Source organism: Canis lupus, chromosome 17, assembly GCF_003254725.2.
Source record: "Canis lupus dingo isolate Sandy chromosome 17, ASM325472v2, whole genome shotgun sequence".
In the NCBI taxonomy this organism is placed as follows: Eukaryota; Metazoa; Chordata; class Mammalia; order Carnivora; family Canidae; genus Canis; species Canis lupus.
This window is the reverse complement of record NC_064259.1, coordinates 57,385,870-57,399,020: the sequence shown is the minus strand read 5'-3', so window position 1 is coordinate 57,399,020 and position 13,151 is coordinate 57,385,870. Positions and strand designations below refer to the sequence as shown.

Below are 13,151 nucleotides of genomic sequence, written 5' to 3'. Positions count from 1 at the left end.
TGAGAATGGAGAAAATTAATAAGGCAGGAAACAACAAATGTTGGAGAGGATGTGGAGAAAGGGGAACCCTCTTGCACTGTTGGTGGGAATGTGAACTGGTGCAGCCACTCTAGAAAACTGTGTGGAGGTTCCTCAAAGAGTTAAAAATAGACCTGCCTTACGACCCAGCAATTGCACTGCTGGGGATTTACTCCAAAGATACAGATGCAATGAAACGCCAGGACACCGCACCCCGATGTTTCTAGCAGCAATGTCCACAATAGCCTAACTATGGAAGGAGCCTCAGTGTCCATCAACAGATGAATGGATAAAGAAGATGTGGTCTATGTATAAATGGAATATTACTCAGCCATTAGAAATGACAAATACCCACCATTTGCTTCGACGTGGATAGAACTGGAGGGTATTATGCTGAGTGAAATAAGTCAGTCGGAGAAGGACAAACATTATATGGTCTCATTCATTGGGGAATATAAAAAATAGTGAAAGAGAATAAAGGGGAAAGGAGAGAAAATGAGTGGGAAATATCAGTGAGGGTGAAAGAACATGAGAGACTCCTAGCTCTTGGAAACTAACTAGGGGTGGTGGAAGGGGAGGAGGGCAGGGGGTGGGGGTGAATGGGTGACGGGCACTGAGGGGGGCACTTGACGGGATGAGCACTGGGTGTTATTCTGTATGTTGGCAAATCGAACACCAATAAAAAATATACAAAAAAATTATTGTGTAAGAAAGTTATGCTCTCCCAAGGCAAAATTCACAGTCCAAAAGCATTCCATCATAACCATGTTAAAGGGGAATCTGAGTTAGCCACATTTAGAGTTTCAGGGGTCTACTGTTTTTTCAGCAAGTGTCAGAATATGAGTACATACCAATTGGTGCAGTTTCTTTCCCTTGCTGTTTTCTTAATAGTGTCTGAACACATGCATACCCTCAAACCATACAGTTTAACAGCAAGAAGGATTGGCCCAGAGCAGTCTTTAAACAAGTATGTCATTGTTTCTGAGCACAGACTGATTCTCGGTGAGGTAGCAAAAGGTCCCAGGCAAGGGGCAGGCCAGCCCATGGCTCTCTCACAGAACCACTGAAAAGGAAGACTAATCAGTGTGTCCATGCAGAGATAATCCTGCCCTGACTTGCTATGGGTCTGTTAGTCTCCAAAAAAACCATTCCTAACATGAGTTTAGCATATCATTTACATAGGTAGGTAAAAGGCAATCAGATAAGACTGCTCTGATCTCCAGTACCCCAATTATCCAACCAGAGTGCTCCTGAAGACTGTCCCAGTAAGCACAGTACACAAAGCCCAGGAAGAAGTGAAAAGATCTATGACCAGACACTCTGGATCAAGGCACAATTCTGAGGCTCAAAAATATCACCAAAGTAGTGTGAAGCAATGCAAAGACCAGGCACCAGAAGAGAAGGTGTTGTGGGTCTCACAAATATAAAGTCTCCCAATGTCTCCTCTTGTTCATCCTAGATGCTCCCTCTTTTTCTTTTCAAAATCTCTGCACAGCCTGAGGTCTTTTCCCCTGGTGTCCTTGTGCTCTGATCACTCTTCTGAGGCTCAACTGTACAGCAGTAACTGGTGTGGGCCTGACCTGACCTGCAAACCCCTGTCCTGTGCCACCCTGCCCTACTCTGAACTGTCCTATCCTGACCTGCACTGGGCCCTGCACTGCCCACAGCCCATTGCGACCAGGTTGTGCAACTGGAGGTTTTCAGTGGCCTGGCTCCTCTGCATTGTTTCCTCTGGCACCTCTGGAGCTGTTCACTGTGGGTCATGCTGGGCCCTTGGCTTGGTCTCAGGATGGAGGCCAACGGGGACCTCCTTGGTCCAGGATCGCTCCATTCTACCATTCACCTGCTGGCCATCCACACTGTTCAGGTGCCTGGGGCAGGATCATCCCAAGTGGGGCTTTGACTCATGAGATTATCATCCCCAGGAAGCTGAACCCTAGAATGGAGAAACATGCTGGGCTAGGGAAGATATGCCTACCTCTTGAACCTGATGGGCAGGAAGTAGGTCCTCTCCCTGAGGTCCCAGAGGCTCTTGCTGCCCTGCACCTGCAAGTGTTCTCCTTCACTGAGGAGGGAGGCCTTCTGGAGGACTGGTAGTATTGACACAGAGATAGCAACTAGAGGAGATTTATGGAAGGCTCCCAGAAGTCCGAAGGCATGCTCAGTACATGCCTGGGGGCCTCCTCAGCATGCTGACCATGGGAGATCTGCTTTACCAGACTGAGCCCTTCAAAGCCTCCTCCGACTTTGAGCACATCTGCTATCTCCTAAAGGATGGGGAGCTGCATGCAAATGCCTGTGGTATAACTTATGAAGGAACTGAAGAACACATCTGTGAGCAATCAGAGTTGCTGGCACATTCTGACACCCACACCCACAGAAAGTATGAGAATTGCTCCTGGTATTTGACCATAAGAGGTTGTTGTCTAGGGAACACAATGTAACCCATACCACTTTTGAAGGCCTTCTTCTGGCAGGTTTTACAGATTCTCAGTTTCTTTTTTTTTTTTTTTTTTTTTTTTTTATTTATGATAGTCACAGAGAGAGAAAGAGAGAGAGGCAGAGACATAGGCAGAGGGAGAAGCAGGCTCCATGCACCGGGAGCCTGATGTGGGATTCGATCCCGGGTCTCCAGGATCGCGCCCTGGGCCAAAGGCAGGCGCCAAACCGCTGCGCCACCCAGGGATCCCAGATTCTCAGTTTCAGACACTACATCTACAGATACATCCAGCTACTACTGAAATTTTGACCGAGCAGTGTTAAAATAAATCCTAGAAAAAAGCAATTATTCAATGTTCTCTGGGTTTTTTCCAAAGTATAGAAGAAATGTTCAATATCCTCAAATTTAAACAGATTGCTCACACTTAACAGTAAGAGTCTTTTGGTGACACATGTCGGAGGGGCTGGATCCAAGGAGTTTGTGACAAATATCATGGTGTGTCAACTTGCACTACTGGAATGGAAAACGTGAATTTTTCTGCTTATGTGTCTACACATGAACTGGGACATGCTGTAGGGATGATGGGTGATTCCACATTTTGTCAATGTAAGAGAGGCAGTCCTAGGCTGATTCTGGTGTTGTCCAGGATAATTGTAGCAAAATGTCTTCAATCTATAAAAGAAGAGAATCGGCAAACACAACCTAAGCCAGTAGGAAAACCAAATCAAAGAGATAGGACAAATAAACATGCTCTCCATATGCACTCAATGATGCCAGATTCTTATTTTTATTTTTTAATTTTTTTATTGGAGTTCAATTTGCCAACATATAGCAGAACACCCAGTGCTCATCCTGTCAAGCGCTCCCCTCAGTGCCCATCACCCAGTCACCCACCTCTTCTACTTCCCTTCTACTACCCCTTGTTCATTTCCCAGAGTTAGGAGTCTCTCATGTTCTGTCACCCTCATTTTTTCCACTCATTTTATCTCCTTTTCCCTATAATCCCTTTCACTATGTTTTATATTCCCCATATGAGTGAAAGCATATAATGTTTTTTCTTCTCCGATTGACTTACTTCACTCAGCATAATAACCTCCAGTTCCATCCATATTGAAGCAAATGGTGGGTATTTGTCATTTCTTTTTTTATTTTTTATTTAACTTTTTGTATATTTTTAATTGGAGTTCAATTCTTTTTTGAATGGCTTAAGTTGACCAAAAGATAACCTTTGTTCTTCTACTCACTTTTTAAATAATCTCAATAATTGCCATTTTCTTCATGTGTGGGATGATGAGATAGATTTTAAAAATCCAAAAGAAGAACATCCTACATACACCAAACACAACAGGCAGTTTTCTGAGAATACCACTCTACAGTAACTCAACTAAAACCAGCTATGCTTGAAACACCTTCTTTTAAATGATATTCCTGTATGTTAGTAGTTAATCAAAGGTACTGATTATGTGGTTGTCATGCTAATTGACTTTGGTCTCTCAGGTCTATGTAATATGATTTTCCCTTGGATTTTCATTAGCAAATAACTTTTCCTTAGAATCCTACATCATTTATCTGAGCACTGAACCTCAGAATGACCTATGCTATCAAGAAAGTCCAGTAATTCTCCGAATACAACTGTCTGTCCCAGCGGCTTCACCCATAGAGAGAATAGAGAAGGGCCTTTCTTTCCACCACCATTGTCTATGAAGACTTCACGTTTACCTCTCCTGACTCCACCTGATAGATGGGACTTCCCAGCGCTAGTGCCAGAAAATGGAAGCTGGCTACATTCATTTCATAGGGAAAGAAATGACAAGCAGAACCACAGAGCTACCTATCTCACCACTGTATCCTGATGACTCCAGGGGACTTCAGACAAAACAGTGAAACCAACTCAAAGTGGCTGAAGTGATGCTGCTGGCCATGGACCCTGAGGGTCCTTCATAGCTCTGTTAATAGTAAGTCATCTGTGACATAGCTTTTGGGAGTATGAATTCAGCAGGATCTTGGTATTTTTATGTACTTTGTGAGACTGGAGGTCATGACTAATGCCTCCCCTTGCCAATGGTAAGGAGAATTAGGCAGGGGCTTCATTCCCTTCTCTTTGGGGCTCCACATCTTCTTCTCTGCCTGTGCTAGTGGTAGCTTAAATGTTCATTACCCTATGTTCCAGTAATGGTGAGAAATGTATCTTCCTTTGTTGTGTGATGCAAAGAGTGTGTAGGTCTTGTTCCAAAAGTGTTTTTCCTTCCACACAGAGGCCCCTTGCTCTTCAGTTGGGCATGGAGCCTTTCTTCTCCTGTCCTATGTGTACATGTGCCTCCTCCTGTCTCTCACTGTGGATCCATCATTCTTGGCTTTTTCACTCTTCCTAGTCTATCACATCTCAGGAAATTCTCTCTGTCATATAAAGTGTCTTAGGCCAAATGTCCAGCCCATGGTCAACCCTACGGTAGGGGACCATTTCTATAAGTTCTATTACGAAGGAAAGCCCCCTAGAACAGTCCCTGTATCATCATGGTCATAGGTTTACATTGAACCCAGATTTTCCATTTTCCAAGTTCTAAATCCAAGGAAGACTAATCAGATAAGATAAGGAATACAAATATTGAGAAAGAAGGTAGCTTGCTGACTTTCATTTTGTCTCGGAGAGGTGACTATCATATGGAATGGGTATTTGATAGGAATTACTTGTGGCCCTAGGAAAGTGCAAAGTAGGATGGGTATTTCATTATATAGGAATGAGTGCATTATGTCCGTAATTTTATAGCATTATATACAAATATTTATAAGATGGTTTCTTCCTTTTAGATTGTTCATGTGCAGTAAAAGACTTTTGTCCACTAGCGCATAGTGCTTTCTTATTCAGATCATTTAACTTGAAATGGCACCTGAATCGGCTATGCCTAAAATTTAGACCTACCCAAACATACAACAATATGTGTCATTATGCTAGAAACAGTCTGGGTTGCTGATTTGGAGATTGTTGCTTGTTATTTTGTTACTAGTCACTTATTTTTACTTTCTGAATGAGCTGTGTGACCTCATTGGCCAGGTATCTCAACATGAGACCTCAGTGTCCTCAACTATAGTTTAATCAGTCTAGGTTATACCGAAGGAGCTTTCTAGATATGGAGATGTACACCTAGCCTCAACAAATGTTTATTAAGGTTTGTTTTTTTCTGTCAGTGGACCCATGTAATTTCTTAGGGATGTATCCAAGACAGAAGGAGACACATCCCTGCCTTTTTAGGGCTTTCAGTCTACTGGGGAAGAAAAACATTACCCTTGTGTGAACCAGTTTTTCCTACAAGCTTACCATGTAGTAACCAGTGTAAAGCTGAAATCTTTCTTTTGATTCCACTTCTGTTTTTTATTACATTTAAAATGCTTGTGTGACATGTGAATATATTCTAAAAAGCTTCTGCACAGCAAAAGAAACAATCAACAAAACTAAAAGACAACCTACAGAATAGGAGAAGATATTTGCAAATGACATATCAGATAAAGGGCTAGTATCCAAGATCTATAAAGAACTTATTAAACTCAACAGCAAAGAAAAAACAATCCAATCATGAAATGAGCAAAAGACATGAACAGAAATTTCACAGAGGAAGACAGAGACATGGCCAACAAGCACATGAGAAAATGCTCCGCATCACTTGCCATCAGGGCAATACGAATCAAAACCATAATGAGATACCACCTCACCCCAGTGAGAATGGTGAAAATGAACAAGATAGGAAACAACAAATGTTGGAGAAGATGTGGAGAAAAGAGGAACCCTCTTGCACTGTTGGTGGGAATGTGAACTGGTGCAGCCACTCTGGAAAACTGTATGGAGGTTCCTCAAAGAGTTAAAAATAGACCTGCCCTATGACCCAGCAATTGCACTGCTGGGGATTTACCCCAAAAATACAGATGCAGTGAAAGGGCAGGATACCTGCACCCCAATGTTTCTAGCAGCAATGTCCACAATAGCCAAGCTATGGAAGGAGACTTGATGTCCATCAAAAGATGAATGGATAAAGAAGATGTGGTCTATATATACAATGGAATATTACTCAGCCATTAAAAACGACAAATACCCACTATTTGCTTCAATGTGGATGGAACTGGAGGGTATTATGCTGATTGAAATAAGTCAATTGGAAAAGGACAAACATTATATGGTCTCATTCATTTGGGGAATATAAAAATTAGTGAAAGGGAATAAATGGAAAGGAGAGAAAATGAGTGAAAATATCAGTGAGGGTGACAAAACATGAGAGACACCTAGCTCTGGGAAATGAACAAGGGGTAGTGGTAGGGGAGGTGGGCGGGGGGTTGGGGTGACTGGGTGATGGGCACTGAGGGGGGCACTTGGCGGGATGAGCACTGGGTGTTATGCTATATGTTGGCAAATTGAACTCCAATAAAAAAAATTAAAAATAATAATAAATAATGAAATAAAATAATGAAGAGTTAGAGCTAGTAACCAAAGGAGATGACATGAAATTATTTTTAAAAATATAGCTTAATGCAAAAGAAGGAAGAAATAGGGATCCCTGGGTGGCGCAGCGGTTTGGCGCCTGCCTTTGGCCCGGGGCGCGATCCTGGAGACCCGGGATCGAATCCCACATCGGGCTCCCGGTGCATGGAGCCTGCTTCTCCCTCTGCCTATGTCTCTGCCTCTCTCTCTCTCTCTCTCTCTCTATCTCTGTGTGTGTGACTATCATAAATAAATAAATAAATAAATAAATAAATAAATAAATAAATAAGGAAGAAATAGAAGGAACATGGGACAAACCAAAAACTAATAGGAGTGAATAGACACAAACCTAGCTCTTTCAGTAATCACCTTAAATGTTAATGGTTAAATTAAAAGAAATTGTCAGACTTGATATTAAAAACTACTCAACTACATGTTGCCTATAAGAAACACACTATAAATATGGAGATACTAATATAGTCAGATAACAGAATGGAAAAAGATGTATATGCCATATGAACAGTAGTCAAAGGGAAGTTATAGGAACTGTATTAATATCAGCTGCAATAGACTTCAGAGCAAGGTCTATTGCTCATGACGCAAACTGATAGAAATGCAAGGAGGAATAGGCAAATTAACATTAAGAACAAGTAGACCAAATGCAGCAAGGATAGAGTAGGCTTAAGCAACACTATCAACCAACTTTATCTGATTAATGCTTATAGAGTACTCTACCCAGCAATAGTACAGTCTTCCCAAGAGTCCACATATATAATGCTTCTTGTAATAATATCATTACTTACTAGCTATACCATCTTGAACAGACTATTTCACATCATCACGCTTTAATTTCTCTATTGGAAAGGACAAAATAATAACACACACCACACAGAGTTATTTTCAGGAGTGAAGATACATAAATACACACCAGGCATATAGAACACTGCCTGGCATGGAGTGAACTCTCCGTAAATGGTAGCCATCACTGTCAATATTGCAGCTACAACTAAAATGTCCTTGCATTCTCAGGATGTTCTCTGGTGATGGCCAAGCTTGATAAATGTCAGAATTATGATCATCACAAAGTCAGAGTTTTCTTGTTCTCCTTTGACTAAAAACAGTCCGCAAATAGTTCAAGGAAACTGCTCTTTACTATGAGCCTCCCACAACTTCTTTGATTAGAAGAACATGGCTGAGGAAAGAGGAGACCAGGGTGAGGATAGTGAGATACAGTGGTGCCTGGGGAGTGCACGGGAGTGAGGTGAGACAACAGAAGGTGGAATTGGCCTAGAGCAAGACCATGAACTCATGGGCTGACACAGATCTGGGAAGGATGAGATCCTCCCTGGGCATGAAATGTGGGCATTGACTCCTCCAAAGCTGCCACTTAGTCCTTCCCTCCTCCCACACTCAGCTTTGGGCAAAGAGGTGAGAATTTTAGGAGGCAGATATGGGGGTACATGGTGGAAGGCATTCCTCACTCTCTGCTCTATTAGGGGTGCAGCAAATCTAGGGCCACATGTCCCTCAGTACACATTCACAAAAGACCTGCTCCTACAAACAAAAGCCCAAAGCACAGAACTTTGTTAAAAGTCTTTTCCACATGATGCTGCCAGGGTGTGTCATCATTTACAGACTTTGATGAAATGCAAGAGTTATGGTAGATTAGTGTCCTTCCTCCAACAACTGAGATTGCCCCAAGCACCTGTCAGAGACCACACATCTACAGAGCTGAAGTGATCCATAAAATGACCACATACAGGGGAAAGATTTACCTGAGGAACACTCCTTATAATGTATGGATTTCTATTTATAAGAGTGGTGGTCAACATTCATCAGTCAACAGGGACCCTAGCACAGAGTTCTCACTGATCACAACAGGGAGGCAGAGAGGAAGGCAGATAAGCACTTTGTTTTCTGGGATTCTGAGCCACAGGACTCTAGTGTGAAAACCAATGTAATTCTGTAAAACAATATGCAGAGCTTTAGTGTTCAGAAAAGTTGTTGGGCCATTCATTTCAGGATATCCAAAACTTGATCACAAATGAAGGAGCAAGTGAGTATTGAAAAAGCAAAATGCACTCATTTGTTTCCCAAACAAGAATATCATTTATTTGCCAATCCAACCTTGAAGGAAGAGTTACATTAAAAAAAAAAAAGAATTGGAATAAGAACAAAGTGCCATTTGGGTAAATGCTAAGCTTGTTCAATATATGATTCTGTGTTATAAAATGACTGTGGATCGCCTGATTACTCATTTGGGTTCTTGGTATTTTTTGCCTTGTATTATTTATTTTTAGAGGTTAACTGGTGGTGTTTATTTCTGTTTGGATTGCATATACTGTCTTATCATTCTCTTGAAAAACACAACAATCACTGAGATGACTAAGAAAATAAGGCGTACTAACATAACGGACACGACCTGTACTGGTGTAGGCACCTCCTCTTTCTGCTTCCTCGCAGGCCCACTGTCAATGCTTCCTCCATACCGTACCTCCTCATAGAATGGAGGGGCCCAGCCATACATGCAGTGGCAGTTTTTTTTTTATTGTTGCAAACGCCTCGGTGGTTGCACTTTTTAGGAAAACAGTTAAAATCCAAGACTGAGTCGTTCACACAAGTTCTGTTAATACATAGTCCGTTATAACCACAGCGGGTACCATCATTTATTACACCTATGTCAGGTATTCCCATAGGTATCATGGCTTTGTGGTAGCCTACCCCCCAGCACATGAGATTTTCCTCTTGCAGATGAGTAGAGATGACGATCGTATGCTCTGGCAGATCAGGGATGGTGTTGACATTTATACACTGCAGCCTGCCACACATTGCATTTGCCTCGGTACAAGCTTTATAGGCACGGACTCCTAAAATTTCACAGTTCCCATATTGATCACCCATTAAATTAACTGCGTGATAGCACTGATCAGGAGCCTCCATGGCATGAGGTCCAAAAATGTTTTGGCACTGCACATATCTGGAACGGCACCTCTTTCTGAAACAAAGGGAGTTATGCTTGCAAGGGGTTCCATCAAGCTTATAACTGTCATTTGGGCATAAATTTGAGATTCCATTGCAGTACTCTGCAAGGTCACATTCATTATCTTCCTCTCGACACATGTACCCAAGTGGACGAAAGTGGCAGTTATGACAGCAAAGCCCAGTGCTACAATTGGCACCCTCCGTGAATTTACAATCTGGTTGGCAACACTTGTCTTTTTTACACTCCTCTCTTGAACCACAATCACAGTCTTCATTCCCTTCCACAATTTTATTTCCACATCTCTCCAACACATAACCCAGTCCTGGGATATTATTTAGACAGTGTCCTGATGTATGTGCGTGATAAAAATACCACAAATAACTACAATTACTAAACCCACTACTCCCAGTGCCCATGATACAAGTTCGCCTACCCCTACATTGACAAAATTCTGTATCATGTTTCATTCCTACACCATGGCCCAGTTCATGAGCAGACATTCTGCTGGCAGCAAGGATATTTATATCTGTAAGAGTACTTACTGAGCCACTATAGTTTTCTACACATGCACCTCCAACAAACGACCATCCAATAGCATTAGCATGAACAAAAGTCTTTGAAATATACAAATGTCCCCAATCATGTGGAATCTGAACAGAAAGGTGTATTTTGCGATATCTTAAAAATGCATCTAGAATTTCTCCTGAGTTCATACTGTTAATATTTATTTTGTCTTCATTTGTCCATATTTCAGTACCTTGTAGATGTAGCCTCATACCTATCTCTCTAAAGAAGGTGTCCATAACCGCAATCAAAAGAATGGCATCATATATGACTCGAGTAACATTGGATTGTAAAAACAAGTATCTACTGTGATCAAAGACCATGGCCACTTCTGTGTACTTCTGATGCTTATAGGAATTATAAAAGTCGCTACGCCTAGCCATATTCTCATTCTCGGCTATCAGTTTTTCTAGTTCATCATTAGTTAAGCCACAGGTATGATTCTGAAATTTGTCCTCTTCCTTCAGGAGATATATGACATGTTCAAAGCTGGAAGAGCCCCTGAGGGGCTCGATTTGGTAATGTTCCTCATCAATTTTCAATATGCCTCGAAGACTCCCCATGCATGTACTTAAAGTAGCCTCTGAATCCTGAGTTCCTTCAACCGAGCCTACGTAGTTGCAGTCCCTGGGTATGTAAGGATGATCCTCCAGGAGTTTCTCCTGTTCCGTGTAGGAGAGAACCTTCAGATTTCGGGGTAATAGAAACCTCTTGGGCCACAGGTGAAGGACATACTTCTTGCCTTTGACCTGCAGGAGGTAGGACACTTGCTCCACAGCACCCTGCTGACCTCCCCGGAAGCTCAGCTTCTTGGGAATGATGATTTCATACGACTCAAATCCCCACTCAGGGTGAAAAATCATATCCTCGCCAAGAGCACCCACCAGGAGCGCCACGAGGACTAGCGTGGGGAGCGAAGGGCCTTGGGGGAGTAAGGTCCTTCCTGACCTCATGGCCCCAGATCTCGGTCCTAGCAGGTCAGTCCCTGCAACTGGCCTGCGAGTCAGGGTCCAGGGGCGGCCTCTAGAGAAGTGGGAGCGCAAAGTGCGGAGCTGCCAAAGCAGGGTTTGCAGGAAACCCCAGCCTCCCAAGGCTCGGTCTAGTTGACATTCCCAGAACTTCTCTAATCTAGTTCGTTTCCTGGGCGGTGCCGTTGGGCGCACGAGGGAGAACCGAGGGAGAACCGAGGGAGAACCGAGGGAGGGGTGCGCGAGAATAAAACAGGCGAGAGGGAGGGGCTGCTGGCACGAGGGATGAGGGGCAGAGAGCAGCTTGGACAAAGGAGAAGGGCTGCAGAGAAAGGAGGACAACGCTCTTGCTCAAGGGTCAGTCCGTCCTATGCCGGTTGGGCTGTTTCCATTCGCCCTAGGACACACCTGACGGTTTCCCTCGGTGGGTGTTTTCTAGGCAGAGCGGCAGAGGCAGACACCACCAGGGGTCTCACCCCCTCCCCTCCCCGGGCAGTGCCTGGCTTCCGGCAAGAGAAAGACTCCAGCTCATTTTGTCAAGTGGCTCTTTCTGCTGTGTGTCCTTGGGTGCCAGAGACTACCCAGATTGGGGGGGAGGGGGGCGGAGGAGGGGGCGGTGCAGAATCTAGGAATAGAAGAGCACCTGTGAGAGCAGAAGAGCAGAACCCCGGGAGCTCTCCCAGAAAGGCATCCCAGTGGTTATGTTTGTAGTATGAGTGGTGGGTGAGGGAGGAGGTCAGGGATTCAAATGATTTCTAAACAGCTGACAATACCAAACTTTGATGAGGGTGTAGAATGACAACAACTCTTACACATCTCTGGAGAGAGTTTAATAGGCTGAACTGCATTAGAAAGCCCTTTAGCGGTATCTCATACAGTTGGAAATATGCAGACCCTACGATCCAGCAGTTCCACTCCTAGATACATACTCTACAGACATGTGTGCATGAATTCACCAGGATACATGAAACAGCAATATTCCCCAAATTGGAAACAATTCAGCTTTCCATCAACAGTGACTACAGCAATGGAGATGATGCATCAGAGTTATTTATATGCATGATGAGGACAAATATTACAAACAAAGAAAAACAAAACACAAACATAAAGATCAGAATCAGACGAAATTAAACGTTACTTTTAGGGCTACATGCACTTGGTAAACTGAATCTAGGAAATAATTATGGGAACCGTGAGGATGAGCTGTCACCCTACTTCTAGGGTGTAATCAGGAGTGGATGAGGAAGGGGCAGGGTATGGTTCATGTAGCTTCTAGAGTGCCTGGCTGTTGGGGTTTGCTGTACACATCTGTTAAACCATTCCTAAAAACGTATGCTCATTTCTGTGTGTGTTACATTTCACAATGAAAAAAAAATGCTTTAATAGCCCAGAAGTTTGTTTCTACTTTCTGAGATGAGACAGATATGCTTTGCAATCATTAATCTTTAGGTTGACACGTTAGCTGGAGTCATAAAGGTATCGGTAAGGGATAGTGCCAGTAGACTGACTATGGCTACTATCTTTTTAACTTATGTCTTGAAATTTTATAGCACGGAGTATTTTGTCCCTTCCTAGAATAGCCATCATTCATTCATTATGTCCCTTTTGAAAAATAATTATTAAAAAATTATAGATGAAGAGCTTCTAACTTGTTGATATTAAGATGAAAGTAAACACAACGCAGAGCAATGTTTCTCTGCAAAAGTTACC

At 42.9% G+C, this 13,151-nt stretch overlaps 2 protein-coding genes across 3 annotated transcripts in view; both read right to left on the bottom strand.

Annotated features, from left to right (window-relative positions):
* LOC112664092 (phosphodiesterase 4D interacting protein) overlaps positions 1-13,151 on the bottom strand; it is a 400,486-nt gene that overhangs the window by 75,687 nt on the left and 311,648 nt on the right. The window lies entirely within an intron of this gene.
* ADAM30 (ADAM metallopeptidase domain 30) lies at positions 9,229-11,652 on the bottom strand. The gene is given in 2 exon segments (XM_025453324.3): positions 9,229-9,471; positions 9,474-11,652. Coding segments are annotated over 2 exon segments (2,181 nt in total). The 5' UTR covers positions 11,427-11,652; the 3' UTR covers positions 9,229-9,243.